At 44.4% G+C, this 22017-nt stretch overlaps 1 protein-coding gene and 1 pseudogene across 7 annotated transcripts in view; both read right to left on the bottom strand.

Annotated features, from left to right (window-relative positions):
• Window positions 1-22017, bottom strand: part of MAP3K3 (mitogen-activated protein kinase kinase kinase 3) — a 91498-nt gene that overhangs the window by 57713 nt on the left and 11768 nt on the right. For 2 of the 7 annotated variants that reach the window (XM_035300415.3, XM_035300419.3), the window contains exons 1-3: window positions 18651-19030; window positions 7263-7384; window positions 5266-5358 (exon numbers count right to left, since the gene is read on the bottom strand). In XM_035300415.3, the coding sequence (XP_035156306.1) occupies window positions 5266-5358; window positions 7263-7384; window positions 18651-18654 (219 nt within the window). In that variant the 5' untranslated portion in view covers window positions 18655-19030. Of the gene's footprint in view, window positions 1-5265; window positions 5359-7262; window positions 7385-18650; window positions 19031-22017 lie in introns of those variants that run through there. The other 5 variants (XM_035300417.3, XM_035300418.3, XM_035300416.3 and 2 more) reach the window with 4 other exon arrangements.
• LOC108590067 (elongation factor 1-delta pseudogene) lies at window positions 2131-3808 on the bottom strand (annotated as a pseudogene).

The following is a 22017-nucleotide window of genomic DNA, read 5'->3' as shown; positions in this document are numbered from 1 at the left end:
TTTCACACTGTCTGTTCCCCACAGGAACTCCCCTTTAAAGCCAGATCAATGTTCACCTTGTTTCCTGCTATACGCCATGTTTGCTTCCTCCCCTAGGCCTTTAATCATTCTGTTGGCTGGGCGCGGTGGCTCAAGCCTGTAATCCCAGCACTCTGGGAGGCTGAGGCGGGTGGATCACGAGGTCAAGAGATCGAGACCATCCTGGTCAACATGGTGAAACCCTGTCTCTACTAAAAATACAAAAAAATTAGCTGGGTGTGGTGGCGCATGCATGTAATCCCAGCTACTCAGGAGGCTGAGGCAGGAGAATTGCCTGAACCCAGGAGGCGGAGGTTGCGGTGAGCCGAGATTGTGCCATTGCACTCCAGCCTGGGTAACAAGAGCAAGAGCAAAACTCCGTCTCAAAAAAAAAAAAAAGTCATTCTGTTTTCTGACCTGGAGTGCCACCCTTCCTCCTTTCCACCTAACTAAACGTTAATACTTCCTTCACGACCTAGTTCAGGTACCCTTCCACCTGAAATGACTCCGTAACTCTTTTGGCCCAAGCTCATCTTTCACTTTCCTGGCCTTCTATAGCACTCACTCTCCATACCACACAGTGAGGCACAGTCATATCCTACTTTCTTTCTTTCATGTGATCCTCATTTCCCAGTAAGACTGCATGATTCCCAGGGTACAGGGAATATGACATACATTTCTTTTGTATGTCTAAGAATCTTGACTACAGGCACATGTTAAGATGAATGGAGGATATCACAGCTACTGAGAAAAAAAGTTCCAGCACAAAAATTCAGGTTTAAGCAGCTTCAAGTCCCCTGCCCACCACAGGCAATCTAGAGCCACGCTTGGAAGATAGATGGTGCAGGCCTCCACGTTGAGCTACAGATTCAGGAACTCAGCAGGAGCAACGGGAATAACTGACAATAACACTAAAGCAGAAATGACCTTCTCAAAGTCTGAACTTAATAGCTGAACATGTAACCCAAGAAACTTTCAAGAATCCAGAAAAATCAGTATTTATTCACCAAAGGTTTGTGAACTAAGTTGACCTGGCAAAGGCCTCAGCCATCATCCTTCTTAACCTCATTCTGATTTTGTACTGATTCCTCTCCCTACATTTGCTCCATACCTTTGATGCCTCCCCACATTTTTGGAACTGCAGTCCTTATTTTGCCAAAGAGAGTAAGTAAATGAAAGGAAAAAAAATTACAAAATTAAAATTTTAGTTTTAAGCATGACTCAGGAAAGTTGTAGGAGGTCAGTGGAAGAGATGATTATAAAGCAACCTTCTTACAAAATAAAATGCCAGGCTTCTGTGTTGCTTTATGTCTTATTTTCTAACTGGCCAGTCAATCTTATCAATGACCCTTGAAAGAGAAAGGGAAGTAGTGAAGAGTCAGGTCTTTCACACTGAAAGCAAAATACAGTCTGTGCAATCACTGACCCTGCTTAGGGAACAGCTCCTGGAATTCTCTTCCTCTAGAGCTGATAGCCAAGGCCCTGACCTGCTTGTGCCTACCATGAAGAAAGCAGCTTTTCCATTCTGAAGCACCCACTCATGAATACCTAGAGGGTTAGATCCAGAACCCAGACTCTGTTCAAGTATCTACCTACCATTTTGATAAGATTCAAAGGAAACAAGAATCCATGGAAATAAGGATTCCATTTTTTCCTCCATTGGGATTTTTCAGAAATTAGGCTAGCTTCCATAATGATAATCCCATAAAGACAGAAAAACCTTAATCCTTTCAGTTCCACTACACTATGCACAGTTCTGGTTAGAAGCTTTCCCCAAAGCTCACATCTGCAGTGCCAAAACATAAGAAGTGACATAACCACTACAACTTTACATTTGTCCATTTGTTCTACAATGTACAAAATACTTCACATTCTGTCTATGATCTTACAATAATCTTAAGAGGTAGACATAGTGAGCATTAAGTCTATATCTCAGAAGGAAAAACTCACTTCAGAAAGGTTATATGACTTATACATGGTAAAATTACTCTGACTAGGAATCAGAAGACTTGGATTTGCTTCCTGCCTCTACTCAATACCTTTGTTCATTGAGTAAGAGCTGTGTAAACCTTATACATATGCTTATAATGTTGATGTTAACTGTTGCTGAAAGCACTCTATAAATTATGAAATCCTACGTTAATAAATGAATAACAACTCTGTGACTCCTAAGCCAGCAGCCAGCACTCTTTTTTTGCTGATCTCAGTTTTCAATTGTGGCAGGGCTTCACATACGTACACACACACTCTCTCTCAGGCATCAGATCTTGTTGAAAGCTACAACGCTGATGCTCTATACATGCTCTTAAATTTGGTAATCTCCTCTTCCAGCAAGTTTGTCCCCACCTTCTTGTCCACTACACACTGAATCTGCAGCTTCCAGGTACCGTAGCCCACGGGCACCAGCTTGAAGGTCCCCCAAGACCAGCCCATACAGCTGGATGGAGCACAAACAGGCCTCCAATTGGGCTATGTTGGTCTCAATGTCCCAAGGCTTGACGTCCAGCAGGATGGAGGACTTGGCCACCAGCGCAGGCTTCTTGGCCTTCTCCACATACTGCCACAGCCACTTCTCTCGCAGCCAGGCTGCCTCCCTATCTTCCTCCCCATTGTTACTGCCAAACAGGTCAATGTCATTGTCCTCGTCACCCTCTGCTGGTATGGCTGCCTTCTTGGCTGGGGGCTCCACTTGGCACATGGGAGACACATGCTGGGTCTGCGCTGCTTGTGTCCCTGTGGCCGAGCAAGCTCTTCTCCAGCATGTTCAGCCATAGGCCAGCACTCTTTTCCCCACACTAAGTTGTCAGACCCATAGAGAACTAACTCCCATTAATAACACACTGTGAGCGGATGACTGCTAAAGGGACACTGTACATCACGGCCTGCAAAACTATCCTTAGGCCCTAGCCACACAAGGAATGTACCACACATCTAAGAATGTTCAGTCAGCTCTAATAATGCTATAGGCTTCCATAGACCCAATATACAGAAAGAAGAATACAGAGAATGCTCCTAGTATATGTACTCCTAGAATACAGAGAATATAGAATCCACTTCCTATAAAATAGTTAATAGGGCTGGGCGCGGTGGCTCAAGCCTGTAATCCCAGCACTTTGGGAGGCCAAGGCAGGAGGATTCTTGGGTATTCTATCCTGTGACTCTTTATAACCTGCCAATCTCGATATTGCTCTCTCAACTGCCAAACCATAAAAATCAGAAAAGGGAGGAGGTCAAGAGATCAAGACCATCCTGGCCAATATGGTGAAACCCCTTCTCTACTAAAAACACAAAAATTAGCTGGGCATGGTGGCGTGCACCTATAGTCCCAGCTACACGGGAGGCTGAGGCAGGAGAATTGCTTGAACTCGGGAGGCAGAGGTTGCAGTGAGCTGAGATTATGCCACTGCACTCCAGCCTGGCGCCTGGTGACAGAGTGAGACTGTCTCAAAAAAAAAAAAAAAAAAAGAAAATAGTTAATAGCTCATTGCCCATGTACTTCCATAATGGCTGCTTATTTGTTCTCAAATGCATTCTTTTCAAATTAGTTACCAAGCTTGTTTACTTAGGAAAGAGGATGTCTCAAGTCTTGCCAAGCAGAGGTACTAAATTAGGTTTTTCGGTTCTTCCAGGCCTCAACCCCCAAACAATCCTGTTAATGAACCCACAGCTCCTCTGACTTTCCTTACTGGGTCAAGCTTGAGCCCCATGAAGCTGTGCCAGTCTCAACTCTCCCTTGTAGCCAGCACTGCCATTCTCATATTTAAAGGCTGTTTACCTCTGCCAGCACCATTCCACCCATGAATAAACAACCTTTCCAGCTAGCCAAAATACTTAGTTTCTTTCAACTGGGACTCCACAATTTGAATCTGTAATCCAATTTGACATTTCTTAACCAAATTTGGCAACTCTTCACCATTTAAATTAGGTTTTGATCTTTCATTCCTCTCTCTTCCTAAGCATGGACTTTCTGGCAGAAGAACTGGTAAGGAAGAAAACTTCATTGTAACCCAGACTCAAGCTAACAAAAACTACAATAATAATAATAAATGTATAACTCTGTGAATTATAAAGTCCTACATTAAAGGATTATTAACAACTGTAGGCTCCTTTCATTATACTAGGCTTAAATACCTCTCCCCTACATCTTCCCGGCACTGCCTCTTACCCCATTTTTTTTCCCAGAAATATATCTGCTGAGACTTTCTCTTTTTCTGCTTTCAGAATTTTGTTGAAGAATATCTCTCCTGGTCAGAAGCTAAACATCTGCTATGCTTCCCAGGACAGGTCATTCTATAACCTTGACTTCATTAAGAGGAAAATCTGTCTTAGCATTTTCTTTCCCTTTTTGCCCAATATTAACATAATACTTTGAGTTTCAATTTCTAAACAGCCATACTAGTTCCACATCTTTACAATATTCCTAAAACAGAATCTTAGATAGAATTCCCATTATTAGCTTATCACAATGTATAGAAACTCGTGACGTATGTGTAAGGAATGAACATACCAATCTCTACACATCTCCAAGCATGTATGTAATTTCTTGCCCAATAAATCAACAGTCCCTTACATAGTACATAAAGTTGTGTTGTCTAATACAATAGCCACTACCCACATGTGGCTATTTAAATTAATTAAAATGATACAAAATTTAAAATTTAGGCTGGGCTCAGTGGCTGACGCCTGTAATCCCAGCACTTTGGGAGGCCGAGGCGGGTGGATCATGAGGTCAACAGATCGAGACCATCCTGGCCAACACGGTGAAACCGTGTCTTTACTAAAAACACAAAAATTAGTTGTGCATGGTGGCACGCGCCTGTAGTCCCAGCTACTCAGAAGGCTGAGGCAGAAGAATCACTTGAACCCGGGAGGTGGAGCTTGCAGTGAGCTATGATCACTGTACTCCAGCTTGGCAACCGAGCGAGATCGTGTCTCAAAAAAATAAAAAAATTTAGTTCTTTAGCTGTTCAACAACCACAAGTGGCTAGTGGCTACAATATCACATTGGACAGTATAGATATGAAACATTTCTGTTATCACAGAAAGTTTATTGGACAGCACTGATACAGGCTTATGAATAATACTGTAGTGAGAAATGGTGATTAGAAGCACAGAATACAGGTCATGGGTAACCAATGCTTCTTATAAATCCCCTAAAAACTTATCTAGGAAGTAAATTTCACTCCTGCAGCATGAGTAGCAGATTTAAAGTACATTTTGGTTTTAACATGTAATCTGGATCCTTACCAAAAATTTCTTTTTCTCACTGGCCCCTGCACATGAGCTTGTTGTTACTGTGGGGCTGTTCAGAAGGGCTGAGCTGCTGCTGTTGTGTTTTTTCTTTAAAAACAAAAAAACTGAGGTTAATAATTTGTATCCTTCACGAAACATTGTTTGACAACACCGAAGTAAATCGTGGATCCAAAGAGCCAGGATCTCTTGTTAAGATTACTTCCTAACAGTCAATCCTTTTCAGTCTTCTGCCTTCATAACCACTGGCTTCATTCTTAACAGTGCAGCAGGAGACACAGCAAAAGAGCAAGACTTCCCTCATCATGGCTTTTAGGCTCTAAGCAGAAGGATTCTTAAAAAGGAACCCTCCTTCAAGGAATTATCAGCGACCATTCTACCCCTCCTTTTCCCAGCCTGGTCCTTTTGGGCCTTCCAACTCAAGAAAGCTTCCTCTTTTAACCCACTAACTGATATTCATGCTAATAGTCCAGTCTGGAGAAAGAACAGCTAACTTGAGCAATGTTAGCAAGCACACTCTACATAGGAAGACAGGAAGGAAAGTGAGGTCATTAGGCTCACGCGTGGGGGAGGGGACTCACTTCTGGTAAAAAGCTCCTTCCAAAAGTGGTTTTGAATACAAATGAGTTCTAGCAAGGGAGAACCCACAAAGTCAAACAGAATAACATATGAAAACAGTGTTAAGAATGGGCCCTTATCTGTTTATACCTCCAGTACCTTAAGGTAACAACAATAAAAGCAGCTTTTTAAACTAATCCTTGTTTTAACATGAAACAAAAGGACTCCACTCCCCCTGGAGTCCCTAGGATTCCTAAAGGCAGGAAATACTCTGGAAGGCTCTATCTAGCAGACCACAGACAGGAAAAGTTCTAGGGCCTTATACTATCTCTAGGAACCAATTCTGAAGAATTGGTAAACAAGGTGCAAATGAAAAGAATGGAATTGAGCTGATAACAAACAGAACCACAAAGGAGAATGTCATAGACAAATTTTCATCAAACATGCCCAACATAGCCAGCTGACACAGCACTGGATACCCACTAGGTAGGAAAGCTCCCCATCATTCACTCCTCTCTGCAGGCCAAAGTACCCAAGAAACAGGTAAGTGGAACTACAGGTGAGAAGATTCTCAATGACACACAAGTTTAAATGTTAAGAAAAATAGGAAATGTATTCCTAAAGAAGAATACAACTCTTAATAAAACAAACATACACTCTCAACTACCTGGGTTAATAAGGCGAAACAACTGTAAACTGTAATAACAAAATCAATCATTATTGTCTTTGGAATATACGATGTGACATTTTAATTAATAAATTTACCTTTCTAATTATATTTTACATAAGTAATACCAAATTAATTAATTTTTCCTGATTACATACTATAAGGCAGCTAAAAACTTTCTGACTCAGGGATCATGAATCTGAATTAAATATTTGCCAATTATCAGCATCAGAAAAACATCTACGAATCTTGTCCCCATAACAGATGAAATGCTTACACAATCGAGATCATAGATCCATACCTGCATGGTATATATCACTTTTTTTTTTTTTTTTTGAGATGGCGTCTTGCTCTGTCTTGCCCAGGCTGAAGCAAAGGGCACAGTGGCGCCATCTCAGCTCACCGCAGCCTTTGCCTTTCGGGTTCAAGCAATTCTCCTGTCTCAGCCTCCTGAGTAGCTGGGACTATAGGCATGTACCACCACACCTGGCTAATTTTGTATTTTTAGTAGAGACAAGGTTTCACCATGTTGGCCATACTGGTCTCAAACTCTTGACCTCAGGTGATCCACCTGCCTCGGCCCCCCAATGTCACTTTCCATTTAACCTTAGCTGGTTGGTATGTATCACTGCACACTTAACAGACTGTGAAAGGAAGGGGTCAAAACCTTTCAACCCTGATACTGAAGTATCTTTGGCTTTTCATATATTTCCCACTTGAAAACTCCTTCCCGACAAATCTCATTTGGCTCTGCCAGGGTCACACACACCTGCCTATTTGAGTGACCCGTGTCTTTGTTCTTCATGGTCTCATATCCAGGCATCCGGTGACGTCGGTTCATCTGGAGGGCCACCAGATCGTTCATGATTGAGTTCAATGCCTCCTGTTCGTCTGCAATGAAAGAAAGCACATGGACTAAAGATACTTAAATACAGACCAGCAAAGCTCTTTCACAAACTATATGACTAATACTCAGGGAGTTCTGCCCAGGTAAAATGACAGACCCTGTTAACTATAATCACATGCAGTTGAGACCACCCAAAACGTCAGACTATGGTAATTCGAATTTTAATGGATTCTTTTTTTTCCTTTGAGACAAGATCTTACTCTGTCACTCAGGCTAGAGAGCAGAGGTGTGATCACAGCTCACTGCAGCCCTAAGCAGCCTTGAACTCTGGGGCTCAAGTGACCTTCCCATGTCAGCCTCCCAAGTAGCTGGGAACACAGGGGTGCACCATCATGCCTAGCAAATTGTTTTTTTTTTTTTGTAGAGACAGGGTCTCCCCATGTTTCCCAGGCTGGTCTCCAACTCCTCAACTTCAATGAATCTCTTGCCTTGGCCTCCCAAAGTGCTAAGATTATAACAGGTGTGAGCCACCATGCCTGGCCTTTAATGATTTCTTAATAGCCCTCCAATCAGATTTCCAGTAGCAATATTTACCAATTCACTGCAGGGAAGGGACCTATTCAAGCAGAGCAATTTGTCCAGTGCCAGAGAAACTTAACCAGGAAAAATAGATGAAAAGTTGAAGTGAAGAACAATACAGTACAATGTAATATGGTACTGAATGAAAAGATGAATCCATAGAGAGTTGATTATGGCACAGTGTCAGTCCCAGACTTATTTTTAAAGCATCATAAGGAGGCGAGCACATTTTAAAAGGTACCAAATAAAGACCTCAGGTAACTAGCTGCTTTGAACAAAAGTTGTTTTACAAGCCTAGCATTTGAATGCCGCCGCTACATTGCGGCGGCCACCAACCGCCGCCGCCGCCACCACCACCACCACCCCCTCGCCCCCCCCCCCGCAACTCTTTACAAGTTTATAGGCCTTCTACTTCCCATAGGGAAGTCAAAGGGCAGTTCTATTGTTTTTCCTCCCTAAGCTGACCAAGCAATGCATTGTCTCCATCTTACTGGCATTACTTTTAATCCCCTTTTCTTGAAATAGCATGGAGTACTAGAGTTTTCATCCATTGAAAACAACTGGCCAAAACCCAGAACACAAACCAGCCCAATTCCGTGTTTTACAAATTTTCCCCAGGTCCTTTAAGAAATCTTTGCCCATTCAAATAGCATCTGGAGATTCAAAATGCATAAATCTGTTGATCAGGAAGGGAACATGAGGGATGAGTTGTTATACTTGCTTTGGTGACATGTGAGTCATTTGGGGGATTGGGGCAAACCTTAAAAGAAGCAAATACAAAAGACTCCACCCAAAGAGAGTGCCTATCTTCTGCCCTTTATCATTGTCCCTTGGAAATATTCTAATACCCTGTGGAAAGAAACAAACAGCATGAAACGTAGGAAGTAAAACTGCTCCAGTCTCTTCTCCCACCACTAATTGACTGATTGATTGATTGAGACAGGGTTTCGCTCTATTACCAGGCTAGAATGCAGTGGTGTAATCACAGCCCACTGCAGCCTCCTCCATCCCTCAGTCTCAAACAATCCTCCCATCTCTGCCTCCAGAGTAGCTGGGACTACAGGTGCATACCACCATGCCCTGCTAATGTTTGTATTTTTTATTGAGACAGGGTTTCACCATGTTGCCCAGGCTGGTTTCAAATACCTGAGTTCCCTCGATCCTCCCTCCTTAGTCTCCCAAAATCCTGGGATTACAGGCATGAGCCACCATGCCCGCCCCCTCCCCTTATTTGCCTCTTCCCTCTTCCTAGACCAAATCTGCTCTGGTGCCCTATATGCCCTCTGACGAGTTGCAGAAAAGACAAAGGTGCCTATAAAATTTTTTCTTGTTCAGGAAAGTAAAATTAGATTTAAAACTTGCAGGAAAAACACCAGAAGTGTAACTTCCCATATGATTCCACTTCAAAATATATACAAAAGTACGTGTGAGAGTGACATAGTTGTAATATCAAAAGCATGCAGTAAAAGGGATAATGAATGAGGAGAAGGTGGGTATCTATAAAAAGACATCAGTCAAAATTAATAAATATAAATCCCATCAATTATTTTATACCTTCTAGCAATTTCCCTATAGCTTCCTTAAAGAAGGGAACTTGGCTGGGCAGGGTGGCTCATGCCTGTAATCACTGCAGTTTGGAAGGCCAAGGCAGGCGAACTGCTTGAGCCCAGGAGTTCAAGATCAGACTGGGCAACATGGCAAAACTCTGTTCTACAAAAAATACAAAAAATTAGCTGCGCATGGTGGTGTGTGCTGTAGGCTCAGCTACTTGAAAGGCCAAGGTGGAAGGATCACTTGAACCCACGAGGTTAGGGCTGCAGTGAGCCATGATCATGCCACTGTACTCCAGCCTGGGCAACAATGAGACCCTGTCCCAAAAAAAAAAGAAACGGTTTTTTGTTTTGTTTTTTACCCTCACAACCAAAGTTTAAAAATTAGAGCATAACATCTAAGCTAGGAAGATTGGCTTACATATAATATGCACAGGTTTATATATTAAATGGCTTATATATTATTAAATATATATAAAATTAATTGGGCCAACTGTAATAATAAATTGGGATCAATATAAAGAGGATTATGACTAGGTGTTTTCTAAGGAGCATCCAACAATACTCCTAAAAGCAGAATACATGGAGTTATCAGTAACATTAACCACCCTAAGAATTGAGAATTCTCAGTTCTTTCAACTCAGATATTGAACGAAGATGGATATGAATACACATACACACATAGGCACACACAAATACACACCACTTTTTGAGTCAGATCCACAAGAATGACTAGAGAAATCATTTCTAATTCTGCATAACATGATGTTATTAAAAGAGCTCGTTTGTCAAGTTGACAAATTCTGTTTCCAGGAAGCTACCAATTCCTGGCATTACTTAATGAATAAACTTGTTCGGTAGTTCCAGAGCTGAGAACATACTAGAGGAACAGTTTGGCACTGTCGTCTGAAATCTGGGACAACTGACACAAGTGAATCAGGGTTATAGAACCTAATTTTGTGTCAAAGTCAAATACATTCCTAGAGGTAGACAGATTCTTCAACTGATACTTCAGAGGACTGGTATAAAGATAGGAAGTAAATCAAGTGGCTCTTTTAGGCATTTCTTCCTGGATTGAGGCTTTGTTTTTGTTTTTATTTTCCTTCTAAAAAGCAGCTTCACTATGCACACTTGGCTGCCACAGGCCAGTTATCTCTGGTATGGACTAACTGAATTATCAGCACTCCTTCAATGTGGCATTCCTTAACAACAAACAAACAAAACTTTTAAAAACAAATAACAGGCCTGGTACAGTGGTTCCCACCTGTAATCCTAGAATTTTGGGAGGCTGAGATGGGCAGATCACTTAAGGTCAGGAGTTCAAAACCAGCCTGGCCAACATGGTGAAACTACATCTCTACTAAAAATACAAAAAAAATTAGCTAAGCATGGGCATGGGCCTGTAATCCCAGCTACTTGGGAGGCTGAGGCAGGAGAATTTCTTGAACCCAAGAGGCAGAGGTTGTTGTGAGTAGAGATCACACCACTGCATTTCAGCGTGGTGACAGAGTGAGACTCCATCTAAAACAAACAAACAAAAAAACCCCGCAAATAACAGCAGCTTTCTTAGACTGCAGCAGTTAGGAATATGAACTTCAGAGTCAGATTTTGAACTTCAAAATCTGGTAAAGAAGCCCAGAGCAAATCATTTATTCTCTCCAAACCTCAATTTCCTCATCTGTAATATGGCAATAAAGCATCATTTCACAAAGCTGCTGTGAGAGTTAAAAGCAAAACAAAACCTACGAATTATTTCTTATGGTACCTAACAGTTAGTAATGCTAAAAAAAAATGCTGGCTATTATTATCATCAATGAGAAAAGGTCAATGGAAAAAGACTGGAGGCCATTTAATCTACCCTAACACTTAATTTTATTACTGAATTTTGTAAATCATTAACAATATTCATTTACTGAATACTTATGTATTATACATTAGAAAGTTTTAAAAGATACTTCAAGGTGTTCAAACTCTAGGGTAGAAGGAGAAACAACAACACACAAATACAAAGTTGTATCAGAAAAAAGATAGAATTGGCCAGGCGCAGTGGCTCATGCCTGTAATCCCAGCACTTTGGGAGGCTGAGGCAGGAGGATCACATGAGGTCAGCAGTTCGAGACCAGCCTGACCAACATGGAAAAACGCTTTATTTACTAAAAATACAAAATTAGCTGGGCATGGTGGCACATGCCTGTAATCCCAGCTACTTGGGAGGCTGAGGCAGGAGAATTGCTTGAATCCAGTATAGGTTGCAGTGAGTTGAGATCGCACCATGGCACTCCAGCCTGGGTGACGAGCAAAACTCCATCTCAAAAAAAAAAAAAAGAAAATAAAAGCAGTTCCAGCTAGCTTATGAAATCAACTGAGAGAAAGGACATGAAGAATAAGGAATTAAGGGACTAGAGGGGAAGAACAGAGGGTCAGAGACTGATCCTCACTGACTAACACTAATGACGTAGAATGAGAAGATGGGAAGCTGGAAAGGAAGGCTTTAAGAGGATTGAAGAAAATAGGCCAGGCAAGGGGGCTCTTCTCTGTAATCCCGGCACTTTGAGAGGCCAAGGCGGGCAGATCGCCTGAGATCTGGAGTTCAGGACCAGCCTGGTCAACATGGTAAAACACCATCTCTACTAAAAATACAAAAATTAGCCAGGCGTGGTGGCACACGTCTGTAATCCCAGTGACTGTGGAGGCTGAGGCACAAGAATAGCTTGAACCCGGGAGGCAGAGGTTGCAGTGAGCTGAGACTGCGCCACTGCATTCCAGCCTGGGCGATAGAGTGAGACTCTGTCTCAAAAAAAAAAAAAAATAGGATTGAAGAAAATAAGAGGGACAGGCCGGATGCACTGGCTCACACACCTTAAGTCCAACATTCTGGGAGGCCAAAGCAGGAGTTATCACTTGATCCCAAGAGTTTGAGACCAGCTTGGGCAACATGGCAAAACCCTGTCTCTACAAAAAAATTAGCCATGGCCGGGTGCAGTGGCTCATGCCTATAATCCCAGCACTTTGGGAGGCTGAGGCAGGTAAATCACCCGCGGTCAGGAGTTCAAGATCAGCTTGGCCAACATCATGAAACCCTCACCTCTAGTAAAAATACAAAAGTTAGCCAGGTGTGGTGCTGGGCGCCTATAATCCCAGCTATTCGGGACACTGAGATAGGAAAATCGCTTGAACTTAGGAGGCAGAGGTTGCCATGAGCTAAGATTGTGCCACTGGCACTCCAGCCTGGGTGACAGAGCAAAACTCCATCTCAAAAAAAAAAAATGTACATGTGAACAAGTTGAGATGGGGTAATAGTGCACTCATAACCTTGAAAAGATTTCCTGAGAGTGGGAGTGGTATGACACACTTAGAAGCTACCAGGAAGAAACACAACAAGGAAGAGGTTCATTTTAGAGATTAAGAGGTTAAGACTCTAGGAAGAGGAGGAGTATTCATAGAAATAGAAAAGTACCTATGAAACAAGGATTAGAGTTCAAGCTTCAAACGTAGATGCTCTTACGCAGTTTTAAGTAGAGAGTATTCGTAATTCCCCAGCTGCACGTAGTTTTTCTTCTCCTGGTACTGCAACTGTGGTATGGAGGCTGCCAGGCAAGCCTCTCTTTAGCTCCACCAGGAAGCCACTATTCCAGACTGAGCTATTACTTGTATTGCAAAAGCAAGGTCTTAAGGCACTTCCCATTTGTGAGTTCCCTTGGCTAACAACCCAGAAAAGTTGCCAGAAGCACCACATTCTCTAATAAACATTGTTTTTTCCTGTGGTGTCTGTTTACTATGTACACACTCTCTCTCTCTTTTCCATATATACAATCCCCAAAGTAATATTTTAATCTTTGTTTTAGCATCATAAAATAGCATAACTAACAATGGTATTTCTTCATCTTCACAATGTTCTACCCAGCTCCCCCAGATTGTCTGATTGCACTGCTCACTCAGGAGAGCCCATGCTTCAGAGTGTCCCTGAGACAGATTTTACTTTATCTTCATGACATTTCACATACTTCCACTGCCTCTACCCTATCCATGCCCAGGCAAACATCATTTTACAATGAGTATATGCAATAAGGGTCGACCCTCAATTCACAAGAAACATATCCTTCAAGAAATGGTCAAACCTTTGCTAAATCTCAAAGTCAAATGCTGGTGTTTTTCTGTTCTAAAATATAATAGGTATTCAGTATTCACTGATGGTTCAAATTTATTTATTTATTTATTTATTTATTTATTTATTTATTTTGAGACGGAGTTTCGCTCTTGTTACCCAGGCTGGAGTGCAATGGCGCGATCTCGGCTCACCGCAACCTCTGCCTCCTGGGTTCAGGCAATTCTCCTGCCTCAGCTTCCTGAGTAGCTGGGATTACAGGCACGCACCACCATGCCCAGCTAATTTTTTGTATTTTTAGTAGAGAGGGGTTTCACCATGTTAACCAGGATGGTCTCAATCCCCTGACCTCGTGATCCACCCGCCTTGGCCTCCCAAAGTGCTGGGATTATAGGCGTGAGCCACCACGCCCAGCCTGATTCAAATTTTTTATACACATATTATAAAGTAAGCCATTTCTTCCTCATAAGAAACAGTATATACCACCACTACATTTTAATGTCTAATGAAATTAACCCAAAGGACTGGAGGCTATAGAATTACATATGTCAACACCAAAACAACATAATTGATCTCTCTCCTGTATATCTTTACACACTTTTGCACTTATTTGTTTACATGTTTCTGCTTTATCTTACCTAACTGCAACTTCTCGAGGACAGGATAACACAGCTACAGAGCCTAATACGATGCCTGGCACATAAGAGGCATTTGAGAAATGGGCAAAGAATAAATTAACAGCTTCCACAGAACCAGAAAAACTGCATCTTCTCCTGTGTATTCCCCCAAGTAATGCTCTGTTGGACACATATTTAATTTTTACAGATGCCTAAAAATCAGCTGGTTTTTGTTTTTTTATTTTAGAGACAGGATCTCTCACTCTTGTCATCTGGGCTGGAGTGCAGTGGCATGATCATGGTTTACTGCAGCCTCAACCTCCCAGGCTCAGATGATCCGCCCACCTCAGTCTCCTGGGTAGCTGGGCCTATAAGGGCATGCCACAACAGCCAGCTAAGTTTTTGTATTTTTAGTAGAGACAGGGTTTCACCATGTTGCCCAGGCTGGTCTTGAACTCCTGGGCTCAAGTGATCCACCAACCTCAGCTTCCCAAAGTGCTGGGATTATAGGTGTAAACCACCATGCCCAGCCTAAAATTCAGTTTTAAAATCCAGCTGTGGGCCGGGCGCGGTGGCTCAAGCCTGTAATCCCAGCACTTTGGGAGGCCGAGGCGGGTGGATCACAAGGTCAAGAGATCGAGACCATCCTATCCTGGTCAACATGGTGAAACCCCATCTCTACTAAAAATACAAAAAATTAGCTGGGCATGGTGGCGTGTGCCTGTAATCCCAGCTACTCAGGAGGCTGAGGCAGGAGAATTGCCAGAACCCAGGAGGCGGAGGTTGTGGTGAGCTGAGATCACGCCATTGCACTCCGGCCTGGGTAACAAGAGTGAAACTCCATCTCAAAGAAAAAAAAAAAAAATCCAGTTGTGATTTTAAAAAGTATCAGAAATCAGCCGGGTATGGTGGCTCACACCTGTAATCCCAGCACTTTGGGAGGCCGAGGCAGGCGGATCACAAGGTCAAGAGATAGAGACCATCCTGGCCAACATGGTGAAACCCCATCTCTACTAAAAATACAAAAATTAGCTGGACGTGGTGGCATATGCCTGTATTCACAGCTACTCAGGAGGCTGAGGCAGGAGAATCGCTTGAGCCAGGAAGCTGGAGGTTGCACTGAGCTGAGATCACGCCACTGCACTCCAGCCTGGAGATAAAATGAGACTCCGTCTCAAAAAAAAAAAAAAAAACAGCATCTAGTAATGACATAGCCATGATGATTTGTCAAACTATCATTCAAATTTCAATCAAAACAGCTGCTAACTATTCAGAGTCTACGTAGGTAGTCAGATTCTAGCCAAACTGAATTGAGACTGTTCTAACAGGGAGCTCCCAATAACCTCGAAATCCTAGACAAGGTGTCTGAAAGTCACAATGATTCTGACTTCAAACTAGAACCAGACTATCTATAATCATGTACTCCATTCACTATAGTTTCCTGTAACATTTCCAAGTTGTTACATATTTTTCAGTGATATATCCCAGTAAGTTCCAGACTGCATTTATAAAAAGACCACATAAACAATCTCAGGTATTATGAACAGCATTTGCCACTATAATTACTAAATCTGGAAACGAATTCTGGTGTGACCAAGAAAAAACAATCCCAATTTTTTATAGTCACATAGTATCAAGGCCAAAAAATATTTCTGTTATTTACAGAGATAAATAATTTCCACTAGAAATTTACTGGGGCTAACAGACAATATAAAATCTGACCTGTTTTTATTAACTCAAGTTGTCAAACAGGCAACTTGGGCTTAGAACAGCTCAGGAAAACATGACTCTTATTTAACCAAAGAACCTGCAGGGCAGAGACTCAAATAAGTTTTAGTCGTCTCTTCACGAGGCTAGAGTTTAACAAGTATAACTAAAATACGAAGAAGTCTGTGTTTCTCTCTTACCAATCCCTTGAGTTTATTTAGAACTACAACAACTAGCCAGGCACGGTGGCTCAAGCCTGTAATCCCAGCACTTTGGGAGGCCAAGGCGGGTGGATCACGAGGTCAAGAGATTGAGACCATCCTGGTCAAGATGGTGAAACCCCGTCTCTACTAAAAATACAAAAAATTAGCTGGGCATGGTGATACGTGCCTGTAATCCCAGCTACTCAGGAGGCTGAGGCAGAAGAATTGCCTGAACCCAGGAGGTGGAGGTTGTGGTGAGCCTAGATCGTGCCATTGCACTCCAGCCTGGATAACAAGAGTGAAACTCCGTCTCAAAAAAAAAAAAAAAAAAAGAACTACAGCAACTAAAAGCAAACTAACTAAACTGGGAATTTTAATTTTCATCATCAAAATGGAAACTAGTATTTAAGAGAAAGGCTGTGTGAGTGTATCTGTGTATATACATCCTCATTGAGCGCCATAAAGAGCCAGGTGTCAAGGAGAATTCAACATTAGCTCTAATAGCGTATCAAGGTCATCTACTCTCCCTCACAAAAAATATGGGGAGGACAGTATAGCGGAAAGTGAAGAAAGCCAACGCAGTGGTTCTTAAACTAGCTTGTCTATTACAGCCACCAGGCAAGTTAATTCCTCTTGCTGTTTGTTTCTTCATGTAAAACTGACATGAGGACAACTGACATGGGAACAAATGAGGGACAAATGAGAAAATCCTGAGGTGCTGGCCCTTTTTTCTTTGGAGCTCTAGACCCAGCCTATATAGCTTCTTTCCTTCCCATCATTGGGAGGAAATATACTCACGCACTTATAAACTTTTTGAAAATGTCTCGAAATGTGAACAGGTTCACATCTATTTTTATGTTAAATAATGAGATGTAGTCAACTCATGCGAGCACTCTAGTGTAGCAGTCAAGAAAGTAGGAAGTGGATGTTCTACATACCCTTAAGTATTTCACACTCTCCTTTGGGACTAACAACTGCTCCCGCAGGACAAGAAAGAAAACTTGTAAGAAACACTGTCACAACATAGGTTCATAAATTAATATGAAGATTTATTCCAACTCTATAATACAAGATAAATGTTTGAATCCTGGGGAAGAAAAGAATTCTGTGTCTCATCTATAAACAAATTCAATAAATATTTATTGAATTATATATAAATACGAGGCCTTGTTGGGTTTCTTTTATGTCCACTCTCATAGCAGACCTTCCCCAGAAGAGCACGCACTTCTGAAGAAAAGCATGGGAAGGAAACAGTAAGCCCAGCAAATGAACAAACCCTTCTCATACTGTATGAGGGACAGCACGAACCCGAACAAGGCAATTCTTTCAAAGCCAGAGTGTAGAGATGGGTCACAAAACAATACCTGGCAAATGTGACACAGCATACAGTTAACCTCCTACAAAAATGACTTGATCTTGCTATAGGGCAAGGCAAACATTAAGGCTCCCTCTTCACATGGGCACTTCACAGAAGCAATGGAAGGCTTTGCAAAGGATCCTCTCACTTAAGTTTACTCTTTTATTATTATTTAGGCCAATACCAAATATTTTGCAAAACTTGTGACAACAGTATCACCTGTCTGGCCAGGAGATGTAAGAACCTTTAAAATGTTATTTCTTAGTCTAGTCCAGCAGTCATTTGCTAAATTACCGAAAAGGATATGGAATATAATTCAACTCCAATGCTACATGCGGAAGACATTAAAAGCTTTTCTTAGATTACATCTTCACAGCAGAAATTGCAAATACTGACAAAAAGGAAATGATTTCATAGAAATTCTTTTGTGTAGCAAACGTTTCTTTCAAACCTTACACAATTTCGGGGATACTGCAAGATAAAAATAATGGACGTATAACACTGCAACAGGATTTTTCAAAAAGTAGGATGTGAATTCTAACTGGCAGCATCCGACCAATTCCTGACCCCCAGCAATCTGCACGCAGCACGCATTTGTCAACCGCGCGCTTGATCACAGATTCCCCTTTTATCGCCTCCGAGCCGAGCCCCGCACGCCCTCCCCCCCTGCGCTGTGGCGCGCACAGGGCTGGAGAGCAAGCCCCGGGAACTCTCACAGGCCGGCCTGTGTGAGCAAAGGGAAGGAAATGACACAGGCAGGAAAAAAAAGCAAATCAAGGAAAAGACACAACAGCAGCTGGGCCTGCTGCAGCCTCCAGCCCGGACCCCACACTGCGCTCTCGCTCCCCCGCCCTCGGGCTCGCGGTCCGGCTCGCTCGGGCCAGGCTGCCCCGCTGAGCACCGACCCTAGGTCCCGCCGCCGCTTCCCGGAGATGCGCCGGCCGCGCCGCCCGGAAGGAGGGCTGCCGAGCGGGCTCTGCCGGCCAGACCACCCCGGCGGGCCCGCGGAGCCAGATCCCCCGCCCCGGCCGCGGCGCGCTAGCGGAGCGGGCGGGCGGCCGGCGGTCCGCAGCCCCTGGCCGGGAGGGCTGTCCATGCCTGTCAGGCGGCGGCCCAGGGTCCTCCTCCCTCAGCCCGGGGCGGGGCGTCGCGAAGCAGCGCGGGCACAGGCCGGGGCGGTGGCGACACTTACCCATGGTGGCGATGGCGGCGGCGGCGTCTCGGACCCGTGAGTGTCACCTCCGCAGCCGGGGCTGCATGCCGCGGTCCCGGGCGGCGGGGACGGCAGCGGGCCTGGCTCCGCGCGGGGGGCGCGGGCTGCGCTCGGGGCCCCCGCCGCCTCCCCAGGCTCCGGCTCCGGCTCCGCCCGCGGCCGGGCGCTGTGGCATGAGCAGGGTGGCCCGCTACATCCCGGGCGCTCCTGGGCTCGGCCCAACCCGGCCTCGGCAGCGCCGCTCGGCCCGCCCGCCCGCCAGTCCCTCAGACCCACAGTCGCTCCGTCCGGCCACCGTTCTCCACCTCAGGAACGCTCCGAAAAACAAACCGCTGGTCGCGCAGCTCGCCCCCCTGTCTGTCACTCACGCCAGCAGCCACCAATCCCAAACAGCTCCTGGGCCGTCGCACCACCCCCACCCACCTCGCTAGCCAATAACAAGAAGGAAGTTGGCCGCCCCCGCCGTCCCCGAGCTCTCTCCTAACACCCTAACTCTCAGCCGCCAGCTAATCATCAGCACCACACGATGAATCAATCCCGCCTACTCTCTCAGGATGCCAATGGGCGAAGCTTAGGCGGTTTCCGAGGGCTGTCTAGCGCCTGCCAATCATCGGGACAGCGCCCGGCTCCCTGAGTTGCTAGCCAATCACATAGAGGCCTCTGAGTCCCCGCCTCTGCGCATCCCTCTCTGGCGCTGTCTCCCAGTCTTGGGAGAGATTGGGCGGCGTTGGTTGCTCCAATCACAGCTCCGGCGCAAGGCTCCTCCCACATTCCCACCTCCAGTCAGTCACAGAAAGCGCAGCGGACGCGCGGGCTGGCGCAGTTCCCCGCCGGCTACTTTGGGGCCGGGGTGAGGAGTAGGCTGCTGGAGGGGGCCCTCAGGCTTTCCCCTTCCCGGGTTTTCGGCGGCCCGAAATCTGGGTGGTTCCACAGGCGGGCGTCCTGCTCCTCCCTGTGCCCTGCACGGGACGCGTAACGAGCGGGGACGGTCTGGCCTGAGCGCGGCCAGGGTCTTGCCGGCGCGCGGCCACCTCTGCGGCCCCATCCCCCAGCTGGTCTTCGGGTCCTTGCCCCTGGCAGGGGCGGCGGCGCCCAGCCCCGCTTTCCCTGAATCTCGCACCTCCAAGGCCACACCCTCCGGTCTGGGTTCCTGAGGCCACCGAATCTGGGTAGTGCTGGTATGTGGGTCCCTGGAAATCTGTAACTTCCGCTAGAGGTTCTTTCACAAAATAACTTTTTTATTATAAAGGCAACACGGCCGGGCGCGGTGGCTCAAGCCGGTAATCCCAGCACTTTGGGAGGCCGAGGCGGGTGGATCACGAGGTCAAGAGATCGAGACCATCCAGGTTAACATGATGAAACCCCGTCTCTATTAAAAATACAAAAAATTAGCTGGGCATGGTGGTGCGTGCCTGTAATTCCAGGTACTCAGGAGGCTGAGGCAGGAGAATTGCCTGAACCCAGGAGGCGGAGGTTGCGGTGAGCCGAGATCGCGCCATTGCACTCCAGTGTAGGTAACAACAGCGAAACTCCGTCTCCAAAAAAAAAAGAAAAATGCAGAAAAGAATGAAAAAGAAAATAAAGAACCCACTCCAGAGATCATCTATTTCCCACCTAGATAGGCGTTTGACAAAAATGCCTTCATATGGTTTTGTCGTATGCTTACATTTTATGCTAAGTGCTTTCCCGTGCCATCAAATACCATTCCAAAACAACTGTACTGATTGCATGTTTCAGAATTAAGAGGGACCATAATTAATTTCCCCAACCTTCTCATTGTTCAACATTTTATACACCCAGATTTTCAGATTCCAAGGCCACCACAGTTAATGTGGGCTCCTTTCTCTGGTCTCTGTTCCAGTGTAGTATGTCAGGCTCCAGAATAATCTTCCTCAGATGCCATTGTCCACTGTCCGCTAAGAACATTTAGTGGTGACTTTGCTTTGAGTGTCAAATCCCATAAGAATTACCTTGGGCTCTCCCAGTTTTTCTTTTCCTTTTTTATTTTTTATTTTTTTTTTTTTAAGACGGGGTTTCACCATGTTGGTTAGGCTGGTCTTGAACTCCTGACCTCAGGTGATCCCCCACCTTGACCTCCAAAGTGCTTGGATTACAGGCGTGAGCCACCGCGCCCGGCCTCCTTTTTTATTTTTTGAGACAGAGTCTAACTCTGTCATCCAGTCTGCCTCCCATGTTCAAGCATTTCTCCTGCCTCAGCCTTTCAAGTAGCTGGCATTACAAGCACGCGCCACCACACCCAGCTAATTTTTGTGTTTTTAGTAGAGACAGGGTTTCATCATGTTGGCCAGCTGGTCTCAAGAACTCCAAACTTCAGGTGATCCACCCACCTCAGCCTCCCAAAGTGCTGGGATTACAGCAATCATCCTCCACATCCGGCCTCCCCTATTTCTTTACACTCACCTCTACATTTAATCAGCTCCCTTGTCCTGTTTTCTTTTTCTTCCAACAAGCTTAAGCCTCCCATACTCCCACTTGACTCAGTCTCTACCCAGTTTATTGGAGTTCCTTAACAATAATAATCTCTATTCTTGAAAGGGGGGATAGAGGGGGAAAAAATTAGTATTTATCAATATAACAGACATGTCATTGCATTTAATTTTTCCAAGTACTTTAGGTTATTATGCTAATACTGTAGGCATTTAAACGATGAAAGTGAAGCTCAGAGAGGTTGAGCACTGTGTCCAAGTAGTGGAGCCAGGATTCATACCAAGCCTGTGTGACTCCCAGAGGCTATGTTCTTGCACTAGGCCAGTGTTTCTCAACCTTTTTTTCATGATCCACCCCTGCCAGGAAAAAAGTTTAATTTAAATTCTTTAAATTTAAATTCTCTCTAAAAAGAGAAATTAAATACTAAGGGATAAGATTTTGTCAGATAGAGTTGAGCCTTTAAAAAAAAAAATCACGTCAGCAATCCCAACACTTTGGGAGGCTGAGGCAGGTGGATCATGAGGTCAGGAATTCAAGACCAGCCTGACCAACATGGTGAAACCTCATGTCTCCTAAAAATACAAAATTAGCCAGGCATCGATGGCACATGCCTATAATCCTAGCTACTCGGGAGGCTGAGGCAAAAGAATGACTTGAATCCAGGAGGCAAAGGTTGCAGTTAGCCGAGATCATGCCATTGCACTCCAGCCTGGGCAACAAGAGCGAAACTCCATCTCAAAAAAAAAAAATCATATGCCAAACCATAGTAAGTCAGGGACACTCTTTACAGACCTAGGAGTCTTCATTGATTCCTCTGTCTCTCTGACACCCATATATCCAAACATGCAGTCTTTTCAGCTCCCATTTCAAAATGTATCTGAATCAGGCCGGACACAGT

This window comes from Callithrix jacchus, chromosome 5 (genome assembly GCF_049354715.1).
Source record: "Callithrix jacchus isolate 240 chromosome 5, calJac240_pri, whole genome shotgun sequence".
Lineage (NCBI taxonomy): Eukaryota > Metazoa > Chordata > Mammalia > Primates > Cebidae > Callithrix > Callithrix jacchus.
Note: the sequence above shows the minus strand (reverse complement) of the source record. Positions and strands in the feature narration are given on the sequence as shown.